This window comes from Falco rusticolus, chromosome 5 (assembly GCF_015220075.1).
Source record: "Falco rusticolus isolate bFalRus1 chromosome 5, bFalRus1.pri, whole genome shotgun sequence".
NCBI classification, from domain to species: domain Eukaryota; kingdom Metazoa; phylum Chordata; class Aves; order Falconiformes; family Falconidae; genus Falco; species Falco rusticolus.
Genome location: NC_051191.1, coordinates 58,347,210 through 58,374,536, shown reverse-complemented (window position 1 = coordinate 58,374,536; position 27,327 = coordinate 58,347,210). Strand labels below are relative to the sequence as shown.

The following is a 27,327-nucleotide window of genomic DNA, read 5'->3' as shown; positions in this document are numbered from 1 at the left end:
GACCTGAAGAATGCTTGCTTTCTTTTCAGATAAAGGCCTTGCTACGGTTATCTAATGCTAATGTCACTACAAACTGAATTAGAGACGCCCAGAAACCTCGAAATATGTACATGGATAGTCAGCTGTATCCTAATTCTAAGTCTGAAGGAAATCAAATGCTCCAAATTGTGCCTAATGTAGTTAAGTTTGCCCTTTAGGTAGGATAGACCAGTAAGAACATATTACAAAGTGATTAGATTAATTCTTGAGTGAAATTCAGAGGGCTGGCTCTATCTGTCTATTGTGCCAGTATATTTCAAATTATTTCAGAGACTATCACTCTTCCCATGCTATGTTCCACAGCAGCAGCTGCTCAAGAAATACAGCCATTCTCTGTCTGGGGTGAAGTTGGCAGCAACTGGGGAAAACGCTGCTGTCAGAGTTCAGCTCCCAGTTCTGAAATGCCATTCTACTGGAAATACCAAAGAGCCTAAATCCGGCTACATATACCACAGGACGTAAAATATCTTTATCTCAGCTTTCAGCAGAAAGCTCTGGAGTCTCATGACATTTAGTCCTCTGGCCTCTGTCAGTCCTTCTCTAGACCCTGAAAAGTATTGGAGCTAGCTGCCATAAATGGTTGGAAAACAAGATGTTCTCCAAGCACTTGGAACTGAGGAGCACTGTTTTAGCTTAGGGAGACCATGGCAAGGAGCCAGGGTGACAGGTGCCCCAGAAATAGAGATGATTACCACACTGTTGCCAACATTAGCCCACTGCTGTCCTCTTGACCTGTAAGAAAGGGTAGCCCATTGCTCTTCAGGTGTATCAGGAGCAATGGACCAGAAAAGGTGAGGGTGTGTTTGCTGGCAGTACCTGAAGTATCTCCTCAATGAAATCCAACTCTGAAGGAATTTCAACAAGTCTCATCAGACACAGTCCTACTGGTAAACCTTTGTTAGGCCTGGCAGCAAGTACAGCTCAGTGCTGCCACGACATCAGAGCGCAGCTCATAGAAATCCACAGGCACCAAAAGAGTTAAAAACGCAGATTCCTGCTAAAACTGCCAAGAGCTACAAACCTTCTGTGTGGGCTGGGCAGCAGCAACTAAATCCACTCCCCAACAATTGGCTGGCCTGCAGAAAGAGAGGCGGGAAGAGACAGGTCGTGGGGGACAGCTCCCCAGCTAAATAGGAGCACAGCATCTGCTCAGGTTTTCAGTTAAAATCGGAGAGACTGTTCTCTTCATTTTATCGCCAGCCTCTCAAGACAGCAGCCTCTGACCTGTATCAGGAAAAGCACCCTTGTCCTCTAATCACAGACTTCCTGGGAAATGCAACCTAGCCTGCAATTACTGGTGGAGGGGGGGGGCCCACCGCACACTTCATAACATCAAATTACCACTGCAAGATTTTTAAATACATCCCCCACCAAAACAGCAGAAGAATTCAAGCATGTTCTCACAAGCCATCTCGCTCCCACTAGCAATATTTAACAGTATTTATTAAAAGGATTTTCTCACCTCTCCCCCCCCTAAAAAAAACCTGCCCCCCACCCCAAAGTCTTGTTTTGCAGATGTTGCCTGCAGCAGCACAGCTTCTTGCTGTGAAAGCTTTAACACAGGTGTGCAGAGCGTGACCTGGGCAGAATTACATGTGCCATTTCCACTGGGAAATCTAAGAGACTTATTAAGCCAGGACAGTGCCGATTAATCTACTAATGGAATGAATCAGAAGTGTGTTCCTGGCCCTTTCCCTTTCACATCCCAAAGCCTCGGGGGAGCTGAAACCATCTGGTAAATGCCTGCTCCAAGCAGCATTATGCTACTCTGGAAATACCTCTCCCTTAATACTGAGAAGAATGAAACCATCTTCTATCTACCAGCTATTCTCAGGAGCATCTGTGTAGCTTGCCGAGGCAGTCTGCCTGCATACAGCATCCTTCCCCAGCCAATGCAGAGCTGATCACTCACCATGCAGGAGAAGTCAGCAGAACAGAAAGCGATCCCATTCATTTACTCAGGGTCCTGCTAGAAGCAGCCAGCACGAGTGGGGTGGTGAAGCAGTTACTGTATTCGACGTAATGCACACGGGCTGCCCTCCCACAGCAGATCCCAACCACAGGCAGGCAGAAGCATGCTCCTTGCCCAGACTGAGGCTGTGTTCCTGCTGAATTCTCTGTCCTTTCTTCATGCAAGGGGCATTGCAGGTAGGGTAGCAAGGAGGTGTTTGCTTATGTAAATTTAAACAAAAAACAAAAACACAAAACCAAACAAACAAAACACTCTCCTCTAAGCAGCTTGAAATGGAGATCTGGCCAGTGAGCTTAAAGGGAAATCAAGATACCAAACAGCTCCAAGGTTCATACATGATACACGTTATTACTGTGAGACAGAGGGAAGGACTGACTCAGAGATGCTGAACACCCTGCACCCTCTGAGTAATAAGCAAGTTCACGAAGAAAGAAGAGCCATGAGGCAGCTGTCATAAAGAAAGGATCTCTGGCACTTTTAAGATCAAACAGGAGTAGAGGAGCCTCCTATCTTACAATTTAGACACATAAAAAACCCAAGAGAAAGGCCCAAGACAACAGCAGTCATACAGCTGTGGAATTATGCAGACGGTAACAACTGGCTTGTGACTATCACAGAATAACACAAGTACAGGGCAAGGGAAACAAAAGCTACCCCATGCTCAGAGGCAGCACAGAGCATGTTTAGACAAACATCCATCCATCACGAATTGTCTAACTTGTTATCACAGACTCCTAGAAACAGGAACTCTGGTCTCCTAAACCGCCGTTCCAGTGCTTCACTACTCTGAATCCAAAAATGTTGTTTTACCCCATAATATCCAATTTAAGCCTGCCTTGATGCAAATTAAGCTACTTTCAATGAACATAGTAAATAATTGATTCCCATCCTCCATACTTCTCTACTCTTTCTTTTTATAAAAAAAGGAACAAGCTCCATATTTTCCTTCTATATCAGGCTCTCTGAGCCTCCTTGTTCTTCCCTGGACTTTTTCCAGATTCTGCCTGTATCTTTCCTGAAATGCCTAAAACTATTTACAGTGTTCCACTTGCAGTGCTGGGCTCTGAAGAATAACTACCTTCTGCAGTTACTCGACACAACTGGAAATGCATTCCAGGTTTTCAACATCATAAAAAACACCACCACATACTCAGTTTGTTAACTCCTGTTACCCCAGGTCTTTGCTTCAATATTACTACTTAGCCAGCCATTCTCAATTTTATAGCGCATATATACTTTCTTTTGTTAATACAGCTTAGCTTTGTTTAATTTCACATTGTTGGATTTCAGGCCACTTCTGCAATTTACTGTGATCTTTCTGACATCTAAAGCTGCTTTCCAAAGGCTGCCAGCCCCTCCACATACATATATTCAGTCACTATTTCATTACCCTGATGTTTGATGAACAGTACAGAAGAGCAGAGCAGCCAGGGCAGACCTATGTTAAGACCCCAGATCACACATGCAGAGAAAAGCATGACGTAATTACTCCAGATACAGTTTTCCAATGAGGTGCTCGGCCCCATCTTAATTTCACCTTTCATTTGCCTAGTTTATGTAAAGGTCATGCAGGACTAGGTCCAAAGCCAGTAGCTTTCTCCATCTGCCAGGCCTGCTGCCATACCAGAGGAGAAAATTAAATTGATCAGACATGACCAGCCCTTACAAATTAGCAATGTCTGTCTGTTGTTGCCTTAATTTCCTGTAGTAAAGGATCTGACCATAAGCATCTGATCTTTTTCAGCATCTTTCTAGGTTCTGTAACTATGCTGACCAGTTGTATCTCCTGGGATCTCTAGCCTCCTTTAAAAAAAAAATACGATAGAAAAATAATACATTTATTCACACACAGTCCCTTTGTTTACTTGAAAGCTGCGAGATGTCGTGATACTCAGAATAGACCCTGGAGACAACCGATAACGCAAGCACAGCCTCTCCGGGCTTGAAGAAGGCCATCCCTGAGCCCTGACGTGCATCCATCTTGCGTTGCCCTCGGAGCAGCAGCAGTGCTGCACAGCACACACGTGCCTTCTGATAAACCAGGGTCGGCCAAAGCCTGCTCAAGCCAGGCAAGCGCTGGCGATGGCCTCCAGGCTCCCTCTAAGAGGCACCCTGTTACCAGCGCTCCTCCTCAAACACCCCTCCTGCACTTCCCCTCTGCCCACCGCGGAGGCATTTTGGAACAGAGCGAAGAGCGGCGTTATGGAAACGCTTCCCTCCGTGCCTCTTCCAAGGCTCAAACACCCGAGCACCCCGCGGGGGGGCGGCAGGGCCTGCCTCAGCCCTCCCTGGGCGATCCGCGGGCGGGTCCGGGCAGTGCCAGTCCCCTCCCCACCCCTCCCAACAGGACAGCGCTGCCCTCGCCCAGGAGGGCCGTGCCGGGAACAGGCACCCCCACACCCCGCGGGTCGCGAGAGGCCGATCCCTCTCCCCCCGTCTCCCTACGGCTTTGGCCCTTCCCGCCCCACGCCGCGGCAGCGGCTTACGGCCGGGACAACCCGAGAGGCGCCTGCGGGGAGGGAGGGCAGCGCGGGCCGCCCCGGGCCGGGCCCCAGCGCCGGCGGGGCGGGGCGGCGAGCGCTGGCCGGGCGCCGGCTGCCCTCTCCTGGCAGCCCGCCGCCAGAGCGGCCCGGCCCCCGGCCCCCGGCCCCCGGCCCCCGGCCCCCGGCCCCCGGCCCCCGGCCCCCGGCCCCCGGCCCCCGGCCCCCGGCCCCCGGCCCCCGGCCCCCGGCCCCCGGCCCCCGGCCCCCGGCCCCCGGCCCCACAGCGCGGCAGGACCGCGCCGCAGCAGCGCCCTCCGAGAGCCCGGCGCGTCCGTCGCCAACGCGCAAGGCATTTATGGGCACCTAGATGTGACTTTTGCGAAGGTATTACACCCCTTCAGAAAAGAAAGATACGAAGCACACACAAACTACTTAAAAAAAACCCAAGAAATTTTTTCTTTCCGTTAAGAAGAAAATCGTCGCCCGTTCACCGACAGTGCAGCTGTGCAAGCTGAGGACCTCAAGCCCCACTCGCCCAAGAGCTTTAAAACCACTTCAGTTTCAAGTTAGCTGTGCACAGAACAACTTTTTCTCCATAAAACTTACCTAAAGCAGGGGACTCGTTGCCACAGGATGTTGTGGATGCCAAAGATTTAGACAGGCTCAAAAACCATTTAAACAAATTCAATAAAGAAAAATCTATCACAGGTGACTTAAAAAAATATAAAAATCTATGGGCAGGAAATCCCAGAGCCACAGGATTGCTTCAAAAGTAGGGAGGGGGGAAGCATCACCAAATCTTGGCACTGCTCCCTCTGCTTCAAGTACTTGTTATTAGACACTGTCAAAGCCAGAACACTGGAAGGCAGAGACCTTCTGTCTGACCCAGAACAGCCACTTCCATGTCCTCAATAGGATATAACACCCATCAACAAGCTGTTTTTTCGGCAGAGTTTGGTTTTGGTCCTCCAACAGATCATTTTACAGACTACTTCCAACACACGTCACACTGTCCAGCATTTGTATAATCATTCAGAAGGGAAAATCTAAACATGATGCTGTCCCTCTTGCCAAAATAAATAAGGGGCTTGGGAGTCTCCAAGACTCCTGCACACATCAGGTAACACTTCAATGGTCAAAAAGCACATCACAGGAGAAAAAGTGGTCTCCTGGTCCTCTCCCAAGGATGACTCGCATCTCCTCTCTTTAACCCCAAGCAGAGATGAGAAATTGCTTGAACCAGAGGATTCAAACATGAAAGGAATTTGTATTACATCACCCAGCCCATTTCCTGCCAGCGCCTTACAACCCCAGAGCTTTGGCCGTACTATTCATCAGCAAGGTAATCGTTACTTCCCTTGAGAAGCTGTTTATAGGATTGAAGGAGCTTATTGTCAGGAAATCTTCCCACGTATCTGAACTAGATTCACTCCTTAACTGCTTCTTCTCATACAACTTTTCTACACATGGCTATTTTTTCTCTCGTTACTCAGTAAGAGCAAGGCGTGCATTGGTATGGAGCCTGTTGGAAGTGTTTGTGAAAGGTACCCAAGGTTCTGTAAGGAAAGGATCCCCAGCCTTATATTCAGAGAGCCTAGAAAGGCAGCAGACATGAAGGAAAAGGGAAATAAATATATGGCCAGAGTAATCTGTTCGCAAGACTTGTGTCAACTGCAAGACACTGTGCTTCCTGCATTGTTTAAAGGGGTTGATGGTAGGATATCAGCTAAACAGAAAGGAAAGGAGAGATCTGGAGCAATGTGGCCAATATAAGCACAACGACTTGGTTCAGAGTGAAATTTCAGAAAACAGGTTTATATCAAGCTCAGTTATTTAGTGGTGTATGTGTTACAATTTTTTCTAATCCTAATTCCTGAATCTTTCCCACAGTTTCTTAGGGATGTAGTCTGGGCTTGACAAAACAAGGAACCACTTCCTTGCACTTCAAGTGATCAACCTAGCATCATACCAAGACAGTCCTGGATTCAGGGGGTAAGTATTACTAGATTAGTCTCAGTGGATCTTATCTTTCCTCTTCCAACTCATCCTTGATTGAACTTTAGTCTGTAATGCCAACTCCTTCAATTTTTAACTAAACACTGCTACTTTCCTTCTCAGATATGATTTACATTGCTTTTAACTTAAGTTTCTCGAGACACTCTATCAACAATTTTTTACCTTCTGAATGTGCTGAGAGTTATAAGCAGTGTTGGATGCAACCCAGTTAAGATTTCTCAGACTTCTCCCCTCATACAGTGTTAAATGCCTTTCTTAACACATCTTAACTGTCCCACATCCTTCACAGCCTAGACTGTAAACAGCAAACCCCTAGCAGTTATTCCCCTACACACCCTTGAGCCCCTCTGCATGCAGCTACCTCACAGATGCTTCCCATCTCCTAAATATGTTGGACATTTTCTCTCAGACTGCATCCTCTAAAGTGAAGCTTGTTATTTTCTATGGGAGATTGCAGTTAGGTCAGTAAGAGAATATCCCTTCAGTCCTGTCTAGCACAGAAGTAGAAGCATTTCACTGCTTACCTGAAGAAAGGCTATGGAAGCCAGGAAGCAGCAGATTTAGCAGTCTTAACCCTAATTCACCTCATTTTAACAAGAAGATTATCAGAACAGTTTCCCCTCATGAGCTTGGTCCCATCCCAAATTTGGGGTTGTTTGCTTTCAAGCAAAGAGGCACTCCTCAGAAGCACCAGGAACACCAAGCTTGGTCTCCTCTGTTTTGTATGGAGGACCTCAGACACTTCCTGATCTTTGTCCTGACTATTCACTCAAGTAGTAAGGTGTTAAAACCTTAAGGCGTTTCTAGAACCTCCCTCTGTCCCTCAGTTTAAGCATTTGCATTAAATACATTCTATTCAAACCAAAACTGAAAGCAGCAAACCAACCAAAATCCCACAAACAACCCTCTCTTCTAGCTCCCGAATGAATAACTTCACACTTTCACTGCCACAATCTCACCGGTTACCAAGCCAGTTAGCATACACACTAGAGGGTTCCTTTTCATGCTCAGTTACAAGCAGGAACACAAATTAAAATCCAAAATGCTTTTCAGGAACACTACTTACAGATTTAAACTCTTGAGACAGGGAGTCTTTGTTCCAAGACTAACAAAGTAGGGCACTGGAGAGACTGCAACTGGTGCTATCATGGTACAAATGAAAACAACCACCTGGCCAAACCATTTTCCTCCAGGTCACTTTTTATTTGTTGTATGACAACAGCATCTCAGTCTGTTCACACTAAACCAATAAATTTTTGTGGATATCCTAATGCATGCTGGACCACGCGGCTGCTAATCAAGTTACGGCAATATCCTCAAATTCACGCTTTGTCCACATGACGGAGAAGAGGAAGAGAGGTGAATGAGCCTCAGACTACACAGATGAGAGGACAGAGGTTTCCCTCTCTGAACTCTCTGCCAGGACCCCTGCTGCTCGCTGCAGAGGCAGGCCACCAACCAGAGCAGCAGTGCTCTGCAGCCAGCTCCAACAGGAAGCCCAGTGACCTGCCGTCCTGCCTCCCCATGGGAGCTCATGCACACCCTTCACATCTCAGGATGAAGGACTTCCTTGCCGAACACCCCACATCAGGAGGGACTGGGCAAAGAAAACAAACAGAGGGAGAAAAAGGAACAGGGGAGGCTTCCTGTTCTCACAGACTGCCACCACCACTGTTCAGTTCACCCAGACCAGCTTGCTGCCCCAGGGAGGGGAATGCACACAGCTGCCTGCTGCTTGTGATGCCCCAACAGATATTCCAAAGCAGTAAGTGAGTAAAGACCCAGGGGAGCAGAATGACAATTGGAGAGGATTTAACAGCATTTCACCTTAAGCTTGAACTCATACTGAGGGGATAGTGATAAAGCTATTCCTAGCAGTTGCCATGGGCACCCACGATACCTTGGGCTGCAGTCTCATCTACATACACGAGAACAGCAAGTCAGGCCTGGGTGAGCGCTCAGAGGGAAAACCAGCCACCGAAATTAAGCTGTTGAAAGAAGTGTCACTTGTGATAGGTAACGATGTTTCCACCACATTAGTACCAAGCCAATGGCTCAGTTTGATTTAAGAATTGTACACACAGAAGTACAAGCTTTTAAAAAAGGCTTCAAACCAATATCCTAACCCGTTGTGATAGCTGAGGATCACTTTCCATAACAAAAGAGGTGTAATAGCTCTAACATCCTGACCCAGTTCTGGTGTGTGTAATTATCTCCTGCTTCCACAAACCTCCCTCCTCCTCTCTTCCCTTCAGTGGCAGTTAAACAAGGTGTTCTTGCTCATTTTGCTTCCTGTTGGGGAACAAAATTATTCTGTGCAGCTGCCAAATTCTGCCACAGAAGTGCCAGCATTCAGCACTCAAATTTCAGATATCATGTCTAATACATTTAGACATGAAAAGCACTAGAGCAATATGACATAGGCCTTGGCTATATATAAAATGAGCTGGTATCATTAGCATGAAATAGCTTTCTGGAAGCTGAGTATTTATTCGTGACAAGTTTGTCTAAATGTAAAAGTTACATCAGTATAGCTGCACCAGTCATTTTCCATGTTGAGACCAACTCATAGTACCTCAGAGCTGTTTGTCACAGCTTGGGAAATGAAGCAAGGAAGACTTGGTTCACTGCATTTTAGGCAGGCACTCATGTTATGAAAAAAGAAACACCATTTTGTTGGCCGGCCCAGTAGAGAGAGAAAAACCTGAACAGCCCCCAGAGAATAAACTCTCCTCACCAGAAGACTTGGTTCTCATCTCAGTTAACAGTGTTACACTAAAACTTTCCCTTATTTTCCTTTTACTGAAGACTTCACCCCTGCCATCAGCCTCGCTCTGGGGAAAAGGAGGAGCATCCTGCCATTCCTGTACGTGCATTAGACATCCACAGAGCAAACCCTGAATTCTTAACAGTCCCAGAGAGCTCACCAGCTCCTTACATGGCTGTAACGTAGACCTAGTAGAGCAACGCTTCAGCAGCGGAAAGCCTTCTCTTTTTAGGCAAACTTACACTGTAATGATTTAGCACACATGCTCCACCAGGCCTTGTCACCACAAAAAGTCCAATAAGCCAGCACTCTGGCAAGGCAGGTGAGGGACAAGGGGGCTACATGACACCCCCCAAAGCTCTGGGTCATCATAAAGCAAGCATACAATACCAGAATAAGAGGAACATGGCCTTGAGAAACGCATCTCATTTGCCTCAGTGCTGCTGCCCATGTGTGATGTTGACAGAATACTTGAATATTTGGAAAAGGATACAAAATAAACTTTGTACTGTAGACCTAAGCATTCCCAAATGGCCAAAGTAAGGACTCAAACCAATCACGTATTTCCATTGGCAGGAAGAAAAACTACAATAATCTGGAACATCTGGGTATGATTTAACCACTAGAGGGTGTAAAAACAGCACAGTGAAAAGTTTGCCGCCAGCAATTAACAGCATTTAGAGCTTGAAGGAGCAAAGACCTACAAACAAGTGAAGGAGTAGGACGTTACATAAAGTGAAAGAAAGGGTAAGTTATTTCCACAGAATTTCTAGCAGGCCTACTGTCATCACATGATAAGAAGCCCTAAAAATAAAACTCCGCTTTGCTACTTCTGCTAAAGGAAAATACCGTGCTTTTAAAAAGCACAGCACAAGTATTTACAGCAAAGAACTGCAATGGGAAAGAGCAAGATAGAGACTTCCACTCACTAGCTTAAATCCAGCTCCTAACCTAAGGAAATCTGACACAATTGCTCCTGCATCTCATGATCACTTTGTTATAAGGTCAGGATCCCTGCACCTTATATTCCTGCACCACTTCCTTCCTCCTTCCCCAGTGCAGAATGGCAGGTGATGGATCAGCCACTGCTGTCTCTCCCACACCAGCCCCAGTCTGTAGCAACAGAAAACTTCTTTCTCTGTTGCTATCATGTCAGAGGTTCCCAATCAGATTAGCTAAAAGCCTTGAAACCTCATTAGTGAAAACCAGACCTGAATTTAAGCCACTTCAGGGCCTAAAGCAAGACAGAAGGACAAATACCACACATGAAGATGTTACCAAGAGCAGGGGAAGAAAAAAAAAAGAAGGAGAAAAAAAAACCCCAGCCAAAAAAATATTTTTACAAGTATTTGCTAAAATGAAAACACCCCAGTTAAACTGAAGCTGTTTATCCACTAGGAAATTTCCATAAAGCTACCTGCCATCTGAAATATATATGCACACTTGATAACACACATTACTTCCTATGCTCACCCATACAGAGCCCTCCAGGGCTGCCCAGGCTGTAATTCTCATTTCACACCCTGGCTGCTGTAGAGCTTCCTGTGCCCCACTCCGCTGATCTGGTGACCTGCCAGCAACAGCAGTTCTGGACTTCCAAATCAGAAGAGTTAAGGGATGAGAAAGAGAAAACCTGTGAATCAAGACATACTGGTAGTCACTGAAATGATCCTGAAGACACCCTAAATGAGAAGGTACAGTGAAGCACAAAATAGGGTGCAGAGGGTACCACCAGAATGGAAAAGCTGAAAGCAGATATGAACGACCTTAAGGATCTGGGACCAGCTCTGCCTCTCAACCTAGCATACCTTACTTAGCCTGGATAGAGTAGGAACACAACTCTCACAGCATACCAGCATGTAATATTTATTTGTGCTAGTTAACAGTTTAATATATCCCAGTAGACATTCTGCATAATTTCCTCCTATACAGAAATTCATACACACATTACAAGCACCAAAGATTCAAGCTCTTCAACTGCTGAGGCTGCACTACACTGCACTTCCTTCATAAAAACATCTCCTGTTAAAAGCTGTTGCTACATACACCCAGGCCTCATCAAGATATGATGAAAATTTTCTTTATATAGCAGTACCTCAGAGTATTAAAGAATTTGAGTTTGGTTTTGTTATTTGCTCATTACTGAGATGTGCTGCGTTATTGATTTTCCGTGCATATTAATTTCCTCTTACACTGGTTCATACTCTGCTTTGCAGTAGCACTGCAGAACACTGAAAAACACTATTCTAAGAAGGGAGATTTAGCATGTGACAGTTGTATCTTACAACCCATTAAATTTCATTTGTTCCAAAGCATCTCCTCCTTCCGTTGTGCAAATTCATCAAACTGGGATTTCTCTGTCTTCTGCTAGAAGGCAAGAGAATGCTTACAGATGCAATGCACTGAACAGTATAATTTTTACTGCTGTAGAAGGAGAACATCCTGAATAAGAGCAAGGGGCAGGGAGGGGTCCCTGCAGGACAGGAAGACAAGACAAGTTCATAAATACTAGAAACAACGCAATGGGACGTGGCAGTCCCTACTCTACTAGCAAAGCAGACTCTCACAACAACTCAGTGTTGTTTTGCTCCCCAGATGCTAGAATTATAGCAATAAGTATAAAACAGAGCCGTGTGTGCGCTGGCACTGAACATCTACATTCATTAACACTGAGGAGATACAGCGGGAGCTTAGGACAGGGATTTTAAGTTACAATGTTTTTAAGAATAAAGAATTTCCTGAGCCATGGGTAATGTAGATCTTGTTTAACCCCTTACCAGGCACACTGCCACATACTGCTGGAGGCCATAAAAAACATTCAGTTTACCACATATATCTCCACAAGCATTCCGCAATAGAAAAAAACAATTTCCACTCCATAACAAGACAGCCAGGAAGCTGTCGGACAAAACATCCGTAAGTGTAGAGACGTGCGTATACACATTTACTGCAATCAGACTCTTACTTGATTGTCTCTTGCTGGGTATCCATGATAACCTGAAGTCAGAGGCTCGTTCTGCAAGACAAGAAAAAGAGTGAATGTAGGAGTTACAAGGCATAGAAACCAAGGAATTAGGCATCTGTCTTAACTCAGCCAAAAACAAGAACCTGCATGAAATGGGGGAAGATTGAGCTAAGATTAAAGTATTCTGCTAACTTCCTATTTTCCATGTAAGCCAATACACCTAAAATTCATTTTCAACTGCATATGCCAAATTGTGCAGAAGGAAAAGACAAAAAAAATCCAAAGCCATAAAGTAAGCATAAATTAATCCTACCTTACCCTCTAATTTCAGTTGTGCATAATTTTTGTTAATTTTCCAAAGAATTTTTATACGCAAACTTTATTTTAGTACCACAAAAACTTAATAAAACAGAACATAAAATTACAGAAGCTACTGCCCACCTTGCCCCGTCTTGAAGGAATGTTCCCCTAAACATTAGCCATTAAAGTGTTGATTTTCTCCTTTTCAAAACTATATTATTAATAGTTTAACAAGAACTTAAAAAGCAGTCAGTGTATCTTCAAACACCCTGGTAAACCTGAGCAATACCTCACACACTCCCAACAGGACGTCAAACCTGCAGACTTTCTTCCTTCACCCCCAGAAGGGACCCTGAGCCTACAGATTTTGTGTTATTGGCAGCCCCATCACCCTGCTCTGTGGGAAAACATGAACATCCAACACTTCTGGAATTTCTCTGTAAAACTCCCAGACTCGTCTCTATTTTAGCAGTGTAGCAAGGATTAAGATAACATACTTCACAATGCTTCCTAAGTGTTTATTTATGTTTCTTAATTTATTTTCTGTTACTCTCCGTCCAACACCTCCTATGTGAAATGAGGAGAGGGCACTCACAAGTGTCCCACATGTGCATCTTTGTCTGGGTGGAGGATAAACTAAACTAGACAAAGCCCATACCAGTTCCAGCCTGGTACCCCTGTGCATTCACAAGCAACTCCCGGCAGAATACTAGGGGGAAAGGAGGCAGCCACCCTCCACAAACAGTTTGTAAGTCTGTTCCTATCTCTTGTTATGACTTGTGAGGAGGAACTCCTAACTGCCCTCACTTTCTCCAGCAGCACTTGGGGGAAGAGGTGGGGGTGGGGGCCAGACAGAGGCCCAAGGGGAAGACCCTGACAAAACACAGCAAAACAATTCCAATTTGTCAAAAGCAACAATAATCTGGGCATGTAGCTGACAGAGATGTATGACTGCTGTCAGGAAGAGGTTTTGTTGAGATGCTTTCGGTTTTGTGCTGGGATATTTGGGTTAAACAGGCCGGCTCCTACCAGAAAGAGCTCTTCTGCCCTAACATAGGGCATGTGGCCGCTGGCACAATTTCACAGTTTACACAAGACACTTACACACAACTTCCACTAAAAAGCAAGACGCTAGTATTTCAATACAGGGATTAGCAATGCTATTTTAAGTTTATATTCATCCTCCCTCTCTTCCTTTTTACCTCAAACCTGCCCAGGGGACTCTCCATGGAAACTTGCCAGGAAACATCCAGCCTCTCTCCTCAGGCTCTCACGCTAAAGCTACAGCGGCACGCACAGTGTGAGAGCTTCAAGGACAACAAAACTTCTGGCAGCCAGTTTTCAGGGATTAACAGTAATTAATTAGGTTGACCACCCTGTGAGTACATTCTTCTCAAATACTAATAACCAGCAAGCAGGTAAAGCACAAACCCCCACAAATAATACAGAAACAAAAGAGAAGACACAGAAGTTGGAAGAAGCAAGTGGAGACTGCCAGCTACAGCACCACCCAAAGCTTTTGTGTTTTAACTGTGAACTTCATTAACAACCAAGCAACGTCACGATGAAGACGCACAGCTAAGTATTTTTCTCCCCCAATGTAAGCAGACGTTGTAAGTACTGTGATTCTCACACACACTGCAGTTTACCAACTTAGATATAAGTCCCATAAATGTCCACCTTATATCAGGAGATATGGTCTTCTCCTGAAAGACCATTCCAGGTATGCTTAATAGTACTTGTGTACACACACCTGCTAGGTCAGTACCTCAAACACACTTGTGTACCAGTCTCTCAGCACCTTGGAAACCAGAAAGATTTCCAAAGGGAGAATAAGGAATAAATGGAGAAGTTGCCCCTACAGATACCAAAGATAAGGGCAGTGAACACAAGCAGAAAGTTATAATGAAGAAAGGAAAAAGAACCTGTTATTTTGAACATGATGTTCTTCACATCAGGGACTAACAAAAGGGACTGTCACCACAAAGCTGTGGCAGAAAAGAGACAAAACTGAACTTTGTGGGATTTCCTGAAGTCAAAGGACCTGGATGCCCAGAAACCACCTCTAGAGACAGTTTTTATAAGTAGAAGCAAATCATTAGAGTGTAAAAAGGAAGAAAAAAGACAAAGATCTGAGGGCAGTCTACAGTACATAAGAGGTCAGAAAGAAACAAGAAAAGCTAAGTGGAAGGGAAAAAAAACAACCAAAAAACAGCCAGCAGTCTCCACGCTGTTTTTTGGACAACAAACCTCCCACATCAGACTAAAAATGTTTGAGGGATATGGTTATATCAGAAGGTGAAAGAAGAGGTGAAAGTAGATTACATTAGGAAAGCAAGAATTTGGAGAAAGCAGAGGTTAGACAGAGGTTAGCAGCTGGAGCGTTAAGGTCACAAAAAGGCCAAAGATATCTCTGTTGTTCATACATCGATGCTACCACCAAGTACTGAACTCTGCAAAATCCCCGCTGTGCGTATCATTGCTCTAATTGAACTTCACTCTCCAAGAGAAGGCAGGAAGCGCCTAGGGAAACCGTCTCCCGCCAATAATCTCCAGTGCTGCCAATTTTACAGGTCACTAATGGTGAATCCGGGGCCTGCTGCACGATTATTCCATACGGAGTTTGCTTTTGTTGAAAACTAAACAGAGCAAGAAGTGAAAGTGTTAAACTCCTGCAACTGGAACAGGACAGTCCAGCAACATCCAGACAGAAAGCCTCCGCTAGTTAGCAGGCAACCTAAGGCACCAGAGGCTGGGGATACAGCTCAATCGCCTCCTCTTACTGCAGATGCACAAAACTAATCTCACAAAATGGAAGCAAAAAGAGAGAGGGGGAAGGTTTGATTCTGATAAATACCCTGCCCACAAATATGGAGGGACCCTACCTTCTGGCAGCAGCCTGGTGGGAGAGGGAATCCCCAGATAACTCCATCTCTCTCACAGCTCCCTCCTGCCAATTACATTTCTCTTATGATACCAACGTGCAACCAGACATTCGTAAAGAAATTGAGTTAGGCAGCGCTAGCCTGTGAAATCAAATCAAACTGACACTGGGATGTTTCATTACTTTGTTTACCACTGACAGGCATTTCTCAGGTACTTGTGACTTGCTTTAGAGTGGGGAGAAAAAAAACAGAAGCTAATACAGTACACCAGCTTTCTGCAACACATACTGTGATTTTATTCCAACCATATCCATGATCTCATGCATGGGCTTCCACACTTCCATAAGATGTGTGAGCATAGTGGTTGTACTCCACTAACAGTCTCTGTGCTGGCCAACTGGATTTCACAGGATGAAAATCACAAGTCAGTCAGATCCTCTAAGCCTTTAACCCTGCTTTCCCTTTACCTCAAATTTCCCTCCTCCTTTAATTTCCCAGGCTTGCTAACACAAGTTCTTCTATTGGCCTGCCACAAACTGCAAGGTACTGTCTCGGGTTTACAAGGTAAACACAGTACAGCCATTTGCAGATGACTGAAGAGCAAAGGAGGCACTCCTGCACTAGCAGAACAGCCAGGCCTTGGGGCTGTCAGGTTTTTTGACACCTCTCAACTTGATAAATTTTAGAAGTTGCTGAATTAAACACATCTTGAAAACTTGAGGAATTGTCGATAAACCAGAACACCAGTAAAAAGTGATCAGCTCTGCAGGTGCTATTGACTTTTGAAAGGTCACAGATGGCTGGAGTAGAGTCAGCCCTCTAGAGGAAATGTCACACCTGTAACACCTAACCGAAGGTCTGAAAGGCCTCTTGCCCTTTCCTTAAAAATTAAACTAAATTTTACCTTAAAGAGGCAATAATTCTCTTTGACCTAACTTGACCCTGGAACAAATCAATTTTACATCAGGGACTCGCCATTTTGCCAGATGCAGCAATCAGTGAGGCCTGATTAGCAATTGTTTCTTGACAGCCAAACTAAACCCAAAACCTGCAGACTACAACTCTGCTGGTAGGAACTGTTACCTTAGTGAGTTCATCCATATTTCTGCAGCCAGAGAATCAATTCCTGCTGAATGTAAGCTTCAATTTGAAGCATTAAGTCCTTTCAGTTGCAAAGATAACCTCAGAAACATGACCAAGCAATCTCTTCCCTGGATCTGTGGCATGCCTGCTTTCCTGACAATGCTGGGAAAAGTGAAGTTAATACAATTCCTTTGAGTTTCACAACTACCACCTTCCAGATCTGAACAACAGCAGCAAAACCAACAGAACAGCTCATCTACCTCTCCTCTGACTACCCCAAGATCTACTGGTAGCGCAGCAGCCTGGTGGCTTGGACAGAAGTGGCAAAGGCTCTGGAAAGCCAGAAACCCCTGGACTACACAGAGCAATGAAATAAAGGCAACAAGAAATTACTTGTTCCTCCTGAAAGCAAAATGAGATTTTGAAGTGAGATACCACAAGCTACGCATTTATCAGACTTGTGTTAGACAAACAGAAGCTGGGGAAAAAAAAAAAAAACAAACAGAAAAAAAAACAAACAGAAGAGAAAAAAACAGGGGGGAAAAAAGGCTGAAAACACTGGCAACAAAGCTATTAATCTAAAAGTGACAGTTGCGAAAAAGCAAAGCTCGCAAGCCAGACAGAAATCCAAGCACTGTTCACTACAGCCCAGTGATTTCACCATCTTTTTTGCTTTTTCTTGCATGGCAGAAAAGACAGAAACCCTGTGCTGGGGGAGGTAGGGGTCTTGAAAAAGGCTTTTTAGTACTTTTGTTAGTACTCTGCCACAGTTAAACTGTAAATGACTTGACCTTAACAGTTACCAAGAAAATACGTAATTCTTCATCAGACCCTTATTGCAATTTATTGCAAATCCAAATTATTGCATACAAACAAAAAGGAAACACCCATTTCTTTGTCCAAGCATATCTAATGCCTTCAGTCTGCTTTGTCAATTGTGTGTGCCATCTCCCTACCCCAAACTGTCTGTGGATAAAATTAATGAGAAAAGTAGCATCTAAGGGTGAATTACCAATTATTAATGAAAAAATGAACTAAAGTAGTTTTTAAGCGGATCTTAATGTCACCCATCTCCCTCGATACTTACCCTAATTTGATATATAGCTCTTGCTAATCACTCTGCAGTTCCAATAACTGCATCTATAGTGTGGGATGCTTCCCCTTCAGCTGTCTTCACTTTCAATTAAACTTGCTTCTCAGCTTTGGCCCGTTTCCAGACACAGAGACATCATCTAGCAAAGGACTTCCATTTATTTGCTTCCTTGTTAGTATCCTGACATCAACAGTCTGTATGATTTTCTAGATGAAAGTACAGGACTTATATTTTATTCCTTACCCACCCCTTGTACACTTTCCTTACCCCTTGTACACTTTCTTTAAAGTGTACAAGGGGACTAAAAGCCCGAGTGTTTGATGAAAGGTGCCACACCAAGTACACTGTGCTGCTGCCGCCCTTGATGGTTGGGAAGACACAGGCCAGCTAGCACAGCCCTGGCTTCCCAGGCCCACCCAAATGACTGCAGCCACTTCTTGAGGGACAGAAAACCAGCGGTGCCACCGCCCGTGCAGCACACTGGCCGCAGGGGACTGATGCTGGCAGCTGCACCCATGGGAGCATGCAAGCGCCCACTGGCTCCCCCGCCCCAGGGCCTGGAGGCCAGGGCCTAGCGGAGGCTGGGATGGAGGCCCATCCGGCCCCTCTTCCTTCCTGGAATTCTGGCCCTGTTGCTGCAGCAACGGCGGCCTCTGGCCTGGCCCCCCCACCCCGCTCCAGGTTTCCCCTTCTCCTAAAAATATCTTTTTTCAGCAGGAGCCGGCAGGACACCAGAAGCGTGGTACAGGAGAGCTCCTGTGCTGGGCCCCTGCCACCCCACCGGGCTCCAGATCTCCCAAGGGGACAGCCGATGGCATGGCATTCCTACCTCTGGCCTCTCACCCGCTTCAGCCCCCCAGCACAAGGGGGTCCCTGCCCTGGGCACCCACACCAGCCTCAAGGCTTTTCAAACCCATGTCTCTCCCACCCAGACACCCTCCCCTGCAGCGGGGACACGGCAGCCCACAGCCCCCGGCAGCCCTGAACCCACTGCGGGGCCCGCAGGCCCAGCTGGAGGGAGGCCAGGCCCGCCAGAGTCTCCCTGGGCGGGAAGCCCAGTGACACAGTAAAGATGAGAAAGGAAGGTGATGTCAGATTAATAAAAATAGCCTTCTGCCCCAACCAGAGTTTGAACAGTTTGGAGCAACTAACCAGGCAAGCCCATGACCTGACCAGCAAGACAGAACAGGGCGACTTTGGGGGCGGCTGCATCCCTGTTAAACAGAGCCCCAGCGAAGCTGCCCGAACATGTCAGCGTGATTTCCTGTATTTGAGATACATATTTTCTTAACTACAACCTCCTGGCACTTCTGTTCCACAAAACCCTATACATACTACAGGAACAGTAACTGTTTGGTATAGCAGAAGGGAATACACATAAATGTACCTCTGACCAAACCACACAGAAAGATGGTATTTAAACTTCCAGGTCCGTTAAAAATTTCAGTATGCAAAAAGTTTACAAGTGCACACTCAGGTTTTAAGCTGATAGCATCCGTATGAAGTTAGAATACGGACGTCTAATTTTGCAGAAAGAAGGGGGACTTTCATACACAGAAAGCACTTCCACAGCTAAAATGGAACAGCTAAAAAAAACAAACTCTGTAAAATACTTTGATAACAATACAGATTCTTCCCTGACCTTTCTTTCTTTCCTCTTTTTTTTTTTTCTTTTTTTTTTTTTTTTAAATAATGAAAGTAGCTTTCTGGAGATCAGAAGCAGCTTTCCAACAACTGAGTTTTTAATTTTCGAGACCAACCAAGAGGTGTTTTCAGCTTCCAAAAGATATGAGATTTCATTAATTTAGTGTTATTTCAACATGCAAAACACACTTCTTTTTTTTTTAACTACATACAGCACCATCCTCTTTATGCTCTGGGCATAAAGGAAATACAGCCTGCTTCTGCTGGTCCGTGACCTATGTTGGCAACAATAGATCCAGTGTGAGTTAAAGCCTCTGGGAATACTGTGCACAGCGTGACGTCTATGATCCATCAAATGCAAGGACACTCTGCATGCACAGAAGTCAATAGCACAGAATATTGATTTCCCTCCTCTTTTACTACGCAGAAGCATTTTTAAATGGCAGCTCATCTTCACTTCTACACTTCCCCAACAGGAACAGGACAGGGCTCATAACAAGGCTTTAAAATCCAGCACTGGGGGCACCTTTGGATCCCATAATTGTTGTATGGGGCTAAGGAAGCATTTCCCACATAATTCATGCTAAGCCACTCATTACAGGGCAACATGCTCGCGGCGTGAAAATCTGGCTTGCTCAAACATGACAGCTACAAGCTTTTGCAAGGTGAAGAGGACTATAGAGGTTTGTCTTAGTAGATGGCTTCATTACTTCTGCTTTCTAAAAAAACAGGATGGAGAACACGGGAAAGAACAAGATGAGGGAGATGACAGACCTCAGATCCATAAGGGAAGTCAGTTGATCACAAGCTTCTTGGCTGATTTTACTGACACTCAGAAGCTGTTGTTCAAAGGCTAAAAGGAGAGTACTCCTACTTTCCAGAATGAAATAATATGTTACATTACCTGCAGAAGAGAAGGCTGAAACTTACTTCTTGGTTGGGTGTGAAGAGGCTGTGATATAAAATTGAACCTGCCTTGCTTTTAGGGAAACTGGCACACAAAAAAATAGAGGCACAACAGTACATGACTCAGACGAAATCATGCTATATACCAACTGCTGCTGGCAGATAGGTGCAGGAGAAATTTTCTGTGCCCTGGACATGCTGGCCTGATTGCATAAGCTGCCCTAAATAGTTAGAGAAATTATTTTCCCAAGTTCGCATTACAAACCAGCTTCCCTTTCCCCAAAGACATAATTTCATCAAGCAGCCTAGCCAAATGCAGTTTCATATCCGGGGCACTCCAAGTGCCCACAGCCAGCCTGAGAAAGGAGAGAAAGCAGGCAGGCTGATGGGCCAGACCTGTAATGACAAAGGGTTAAAAAGTCTGGAGAATGGAGAAAGCACAGGGCTTGGGGCACAGGGTGAAGAAAAGGCAGGCTTCAGGAGCCCCTCGGCAGCCAGGGCTGTTTCTGATTAAGCCTGCAGGATTGTGGAGCTGCACAGGAAGCGCCGGGGGGGGGGGGGGCTAGGGGTCTCGGCCACCGCCATCCCAAACATACTAGAAATCTTTGTGTTCCAGCAGCACCATCTGGAAACAGTTAGCCAGAAACAACTCCCAGGCCTTCCCTCCCGAAATTTAAAAAAAAAAAAAAAAAAAAAAAAAAAATTTAAAAAATCCATTCTTAAGACCGTTAACCCCGGCCTCTTCATCCCCCTCCTGGAAAGCTGCTCTCCCTGCAACAGTGGGAAACAAAAGGGCATCTATAAAAGGGAATGAACCCCCCTCAAGTGCTACAAGGGCAATGTGCACAGTGTGGGAGCTCCCTCTGCTCACTGGGGGCACCCCAAAGTAGCACCACAAGGGACAGAGAAAAAACAAACCCTCCGTCTCCTGGGCAGCACAATGCTTCAGAAGCAGCCACGGTGAAAGAGCATCCAGGGCACTAACTGCACCTAGTAAGACCAACGTGGGGAAAACATGGACCACTCTGCAGCTAAAATATTCCCAAATGGGAGTCACGCATGTTGAGGGTTCACCCTGAATTCTGGCCCTGTGGAAGCTCTCACTTCTGTGCTATATGAGCACATGTATGTGAGAGAAACCACTCCAGCAAAGATTAATATTCCAGACACATGCAAGAGATTTAATTCTGTTCTTAAGAGGACAGAAAGACAGTGATGCAAAGCACATCATCGTGGCAATGCTCCCCTGCTGCCTCGGAGGTAGCAAGAATCAGAAGGGTGACAGACTGATGCAGCCATTTCCAATCCCTGAAAGGGCTCCTTCTGATAAAGGGCTAGTACAGCCCATTAGTGCCTCAGCACATGTCCTGGAGACAAAGAGGGTGTCTGTCTCCAAAACGCCATTCATTAGTACTTTAAAAGGCAAAAGGAGAGGTCATGACTATTGAATTTTACCAGAATAAATCCCCACGTAACAGTTTGTTAGAGAGGTACTCCCCTTCCAAAGGTTGCCATCTCCATGATGAAGGAAAGCCTGCAGGGCTTTTACCATTCCCTCCTTGCCTTTACCTTTATTCACCTCTCCCACACACATCAGGATTTTTCAGGGTTTTTCTTCTAATTAGACACCCAAGTGCTACACACTTACCTACAAAAATGTAGAAACATACCAAAACAAAATCAAAGCTAACCTTTCAACATCCCAATTAAGCAATTACATATGAAAAGTAACTTGAGTGATTTCTGCTACAACACAATGCCATTTCACTACAGAAAACACACCTCTGCTTTTCTTCTGACACCCATCCTGTAACTGAGCGCCGCCATCTCTTTATAGGCCACTGACAGTCTGGATGGCATGTGGCCACATGCCAAGGCCCTCCATAACCAGGGTGCAATTCATAAAAATTAAAAAAAGAGTCTTAAAATAGCAGGTTTTCTCAGCCATTAACCAAGGACTCCTTGGAATCCACTGCTGTTACATAGATCTCCTCACTGATCCTGTAAAGCTAACTACTGCTAAACATGATTGCCCCAAGATGGTAGCACAGTTGCGGTCACACCTTACTGACCATATAAAAAGGGAGAAATCCTGCCTAAGCTACCAGAAATACCCACCCTAGACAAACTGTCCAGCATGGCAGGCTATAGATGATGCTCTGACCTAGTCAAATAACTTTTGCTGGAGGAATGAAGCAACCCTGTGTAGGCAATTGTCACAGCTAAAAAGGGGTTAGAACAGGGAGGAAAGCAGCACTAATCAAAGAATCTCCATTCCTCCCAAAGGATGAACGGTTTTGAGAGGAGTTTCAGTATGTGCTTTGCTTCAAAGTTTTAAGAGAAAGGAAGAAAGACCTGCCCTTCATTTGGAAGGTCACATCCAAACAGTCGGGACAGTGCTCTGCACAGAGGAAGATTCAAAACAAAACATGACTCACCCCAACTATGGGGACAAAATGAGGCATTTACAGTAAGTTACTGTTTCCATCTTGTTGCACACAGAAGCAAGACAAGCCACTCTAAAGGCGTTTCTAAGAAAGATCGTGTTACTGTGGAAAGCAAAATTATCCAGCGAGGTGTCTGTAAGTGGTCTGAATTCTTTAGTTTGGCCCAGATGGGAGTACTAGCCCTGTTTATAAGGGAAAAGCTGCTGCTGCCTGGGCCGAGAACTTCATGTATTAATGGGTAAATGAAGTGAGACACCATCAGCAGTCTTGGCCATGGGATATTCTTACACCATTGTACATCCTGCATTTAAATACGGCCGTCAACCACAAAGAAATATTGTAATTGAACAGCAAGAGGTCATAGGAACAAAATCGGGCCTGTGAAAGGTCAAGACAGGTGCCAGGGATCTTTGCAGTGACTGCAGCATTAAAGCACCAAGCTGTTGCACCCCAGGCACCTAGGAGGCTGCAAGACCTGTTCAGCAGAGCCAGACAGGAGATAAGACACAGTTCTTGCTTGCAGCATCCCATAAGCCTGCAATGCATTTCTCTCTTTTTACCAGCTTTAGGTTTATTTAAAGCGCAATAAGTTGGCAGAAACAGCAGATAACCTCCTTACAGAGCCTCAGTTCCACCCTATTGTCTTTATGGATAGTCTGAAGCCACTAGAAAAAGACCCACACACACCCCTCAGGAGGTCTCAAAACCCCCGGATTGCACATTCCTGCCAGCACCACACAAAAGCATCAAAGCCCCCTCCCGTCCCTGCCTGCAAGACAATGTAATAAGCAAACAGCTCTACCAGCCGTGGAACTAACTGAAACTAGTTCTTCACAGATTCGTACCCTCTGCCCCCTGGCTGCTTCCCACCCCTGCCTCCCGCAGCTATAACCACAGCCCCCCTCACCATGTCCCCTGCCACGGTCCCGCCGGGCAGAAGGGAGCACACAGCAGGCACGGCCAGACCCATCTGTCCGCCTCCTCCATATGGAGTGCGTAATCCATAAATCATGACCACCTTGCCCTCTGTGAGGAACTTGTCTGCATCCCTCCCTGCCCCTACTCCATCACCATTTTTCACAAAGCTTTTAGGAAAGCAGTAGCATTACAATTCTACCAACTTTTAAATGTGATTGAAATTACCAGTTGGTTTGTACGTGTGCATGCGTGGGAAAGAATTGTCACAGAACATTCACCTAAAGCTTGTTTCCTTCACAATTTAGTCTAAAAACCTCTTCTGTGTGCAATCCCTGGAGACGACTTTGCATTAAGAAGTTACATTTCCCTCCCTGAGCCTACAAATGCAGAACAGAAGAGATCTAAAAAAACCTCGGCTCCTGAAATTACAGAATCATGTATCTTCCTATGCAGCACATTCAGATGAGAAACAAAGGAGCCACCCTCCCACCGAACACACAAACATCTTAAATTAGGTACAGCAAAACCGGCAGTATGGCAAGTTCCTGAACTGGAACAGACTGAAGGCACCATGTCAAACAGCAGACCAGACGGCCAGTCAAAGCTTCAAAACATGCCAAAGCACAACTTGCCTTTTTTGTTTTATTTCAATGTTACTTTGTCAATATAGCCAACATTTTTATCCAAAGTGCTAGATAGTTGCAGCCCTATAAATTCAGTGCTATTTACTCCCTCCTCCTGCACACTTGGTAACAACTGCTCAACCCAAGTATAAAGAGATTAAAACTCAACTCCCTTGAGCTAGATAGTGATGCAAACCTTCTAAGAGCATGTTTTTTACAGTCAGATTAAGCCAACCTCAAAAATCACACTACCAAAGGGAATCGCCCTGTTTTTTCCCCTCCTGCTCCCAATCATGCAACCCTGCCTCATCTCTTGCATGCACAGTAGGGATCACAGAAGAACACGGCAAGTCAGATCAGCTTGCTGATCCTCCTGCAAATTAATCCCTCAAAAAAGGAGAAGGATTAGCTTCATGAACAAAGGTGGTCACTACAGGCCACGTAATCCCTAACACCTGGTACATGGGAGTGTGTAGGACCATGTGGTTGGAGTCAGGGAGAAGGCAGGGCTCCTCTTTCAGTGAAAGCATAGTCTTAGATCAGCTTAAACCAATGATGAAACTGCAACAGCATGCTGACAAGCCTCCTTCTAAGAAACTACCAATCCCTGACCTCTATGCATTTCAGAGCCTTTTACGCAAGCATCATTAACACTGCTTTAAGATTCAGTTTCTGGTCCCTCGAAAAACTGATCATAAGAAACATCAACCAGTCATCCGAGGCAGCAGAAGCCTTATTTCTGATCGCATTTCATGGCTTCCCCTCCTCATGCCAAAACATCTCCAATACAGCCAAACTGGACATAAGTGATGTTTGCTCATACCTTTCCCCTTTCCTCATCCCTCACAATCAGGGAGCAATCAAGTCTGCTGCTGCTCTACCAAAGACCAGAGCTGCTTAAGTGAGTTCTCATGAGCAAAGGGATACTCTATAGATAGTATCCATGAGTATCTAAAATCCAACTGTCATGCTTAGTCTGTTACTTAGAATTGTGAGAATCCAGAAAGGAAAAGGCATTTTTATCAATTAAATCTACCCACACTTGGTAGCTAGTTTCCAGATCAGTAATCAGGGAAGACCTATAAAAATTGATGCTAGTATTTTTTGCCCCACTGGATTTGTGAAAACACACCTAGACCCCTTCTGCTCTCAATGCTTTGGATTCATGGCTTCCATGACTTTCAGACAAAAAGTACTGCTCTTTGCTACAGACCCATGCACCTCTGTCACAAAGAACTGCTGAGGATTTGGCAAGACCAGCTGCAGAAGTACTGGCCAACACTTATTCTGGGGAGGATGCTGATGGCAGTTTGAGGCACATAGATGACTTCACTACTAAGCATGCTAAAAGTATGCATCCTCTGTCGTCAGAGCTATCCATATTTTAAAAGTGTTCCTTCTTCTCAACCTGATGCTACAGCCTTCAGTAACAAGACCTGCACATATCCAAGAGCTGAGTGACTCTACTCCAGCTTGGAATATGACTTGGCTTCAATGATTAATGCTATCATTACCTCTCAACTGGACTACAGCATGGTGTTGACAGCACAACACTTCAGCTTTTAAGAAACTCCAAATCACACAGAAACTGGAGCTGACAATTTCATGCCAGTTCTCCATACAAATGCCTACGCAGATCTCAGGGTGAACATTTACACAGGTCATACTGCAAAACACACCACTCTTGAAGCCAAGGAGCATCACAAACTTCATCACTTTACAGGAGTGGTAGGCACATGCTTATTTCAAGTCCTCCTAAAAAAAAAAAAAAAAAGGCAAAAAAAAAAAGCCTTTCTTTTACATTAAAAAAGCTAACAGAAATCTTCAAAAACTAACGTTGAAGGAGCATATATTGCTTTTCCTGAAGTGGATAGGAAAGAACAAACATCATCTCATTACATTAGCCACATTGCTTAATGTATTAGAATAAAGCACCCAAACTAAGACCACAGAAGGTAAAGTGTGCGTATATAAAATGTACATTTGTGCACATATATTACACATTTCTACACATGAACTTGACCAAAACTGAAACATAACAGACGCCTAAACCTTCTAGGCAACAACCAAGACCAGTGGCAATTTTGCAGCACTAAAACTGTCACAGAAAGGAAGAAAGGCCTAGGAAAGTTGCTGGATTTGCAGTGCACCTTCCTAGTGCCAAAAATCAAGTCTTGAGACACCAACACTACCACCTGCAGTGTATAAATGTCTGTGTCAAAATGAAGCTTGTAATCCTCCTGGGTGAAAAACTGAACCTCCCAAATCCCATCCCATATGAAGACAGCATTGCAACAGTCAGAGTCTATTGAAAGATAGTGCTGGTGCCTGGAGGATTACTTGCAGGTTTAAAGCAGCAGCAGAAGGAAAAAAATTAAAAGATGCTGGAATTTCACAGAGATGCAGCTGCTGCATGGGAAAGCTTGATACCAGCTACATAGAAAGGCACTGTACAGATTCAGGACAGAAGAGTTGAATACATGCAAATCACAGATTAAATGAGATTGCTTCTCTCCTCCACTGCTGTTCAATCGGATCAGGAGGACGAGGGAAAAAGCAAGAAATCTGCTCCTGTCTGGAAACAGTCAAAAGTCTCCTGAGGGAAGAAGGAAGGAAGGGAGGGAGGGAGGAATTTTCCCTTTCTCCTGTTGCCATTATTAAAGTCAAAATGGGTATAAATGAGAAGCTCCTAAGCTTAAAATCTTTATTATACAAACATAATATACAAGCATATTGTCCTAAGCTCTGGCAATGGCAATTCTAGCTCTCTCCTGCATCCCAGAAGCCATGTGTTACAATAAGGCTTAGCTTCTCAACTAACTACATCTAGGCCTTACCATACACGAGTCCAAGTCCATCAGCTTTTATATTTATTTCTGGAGGGCATGCTTTTGCTCACAGCAAAAGCACATTCACAAGCCCTGTGTGCTAATGGGAAACGGCAGTTCCAGACCTTCTCCCAGTTGCTGCATGAACACCACTGCAGGCTTCACACCTTTGCAACTTGTCTCCCTTTCAGTCATACAACTTTCAAAGCAGCAGAGGAAGCTTGCTGCAGACATTTCCCTCTCCTCTGTTGACAAGGAACACTACATCTCTGTCCATTCCTGCTTGTGGACAGGAGAAAACAGGTGACTTTACCCTTTGTTCCCTTCCTTCTAGCCTTTTTGATTCAATAACCACTCA

The 27,327-nt window shown here is 45.0% G+C and overlaps 1 protein-coding gene across 8 annotated transcripts in view; it reads right to left on the bottom strand.

The window, feature by feature from the left end:
• Positions 1-27,327, bottom strand: part of RBFOX2 (RNA binding fox-1 homolog 2) — a 174,299-nt gene that overhangs the window by 124,740 nt on the left and 22,232 nt on the right. For all 8 annotated transcript variants that reach the window (XR_005104354.1, XR_005104353.1, XM_037388232.1 and 5 more), the window contains exon 2: positions 12,243-12,293. Coding sequence is in view for 6 of the 8 variants with exons in the window: in XM_037388232.1 (XP_037244129.1) it covers positions 12,243-12,293 (51 nt within the window). In the remaining 2 variants the exon portion in view is untranslated. The remainder of the gene's footprint in view (positions 1-12,242; positions 12,294-27,327) is intronic.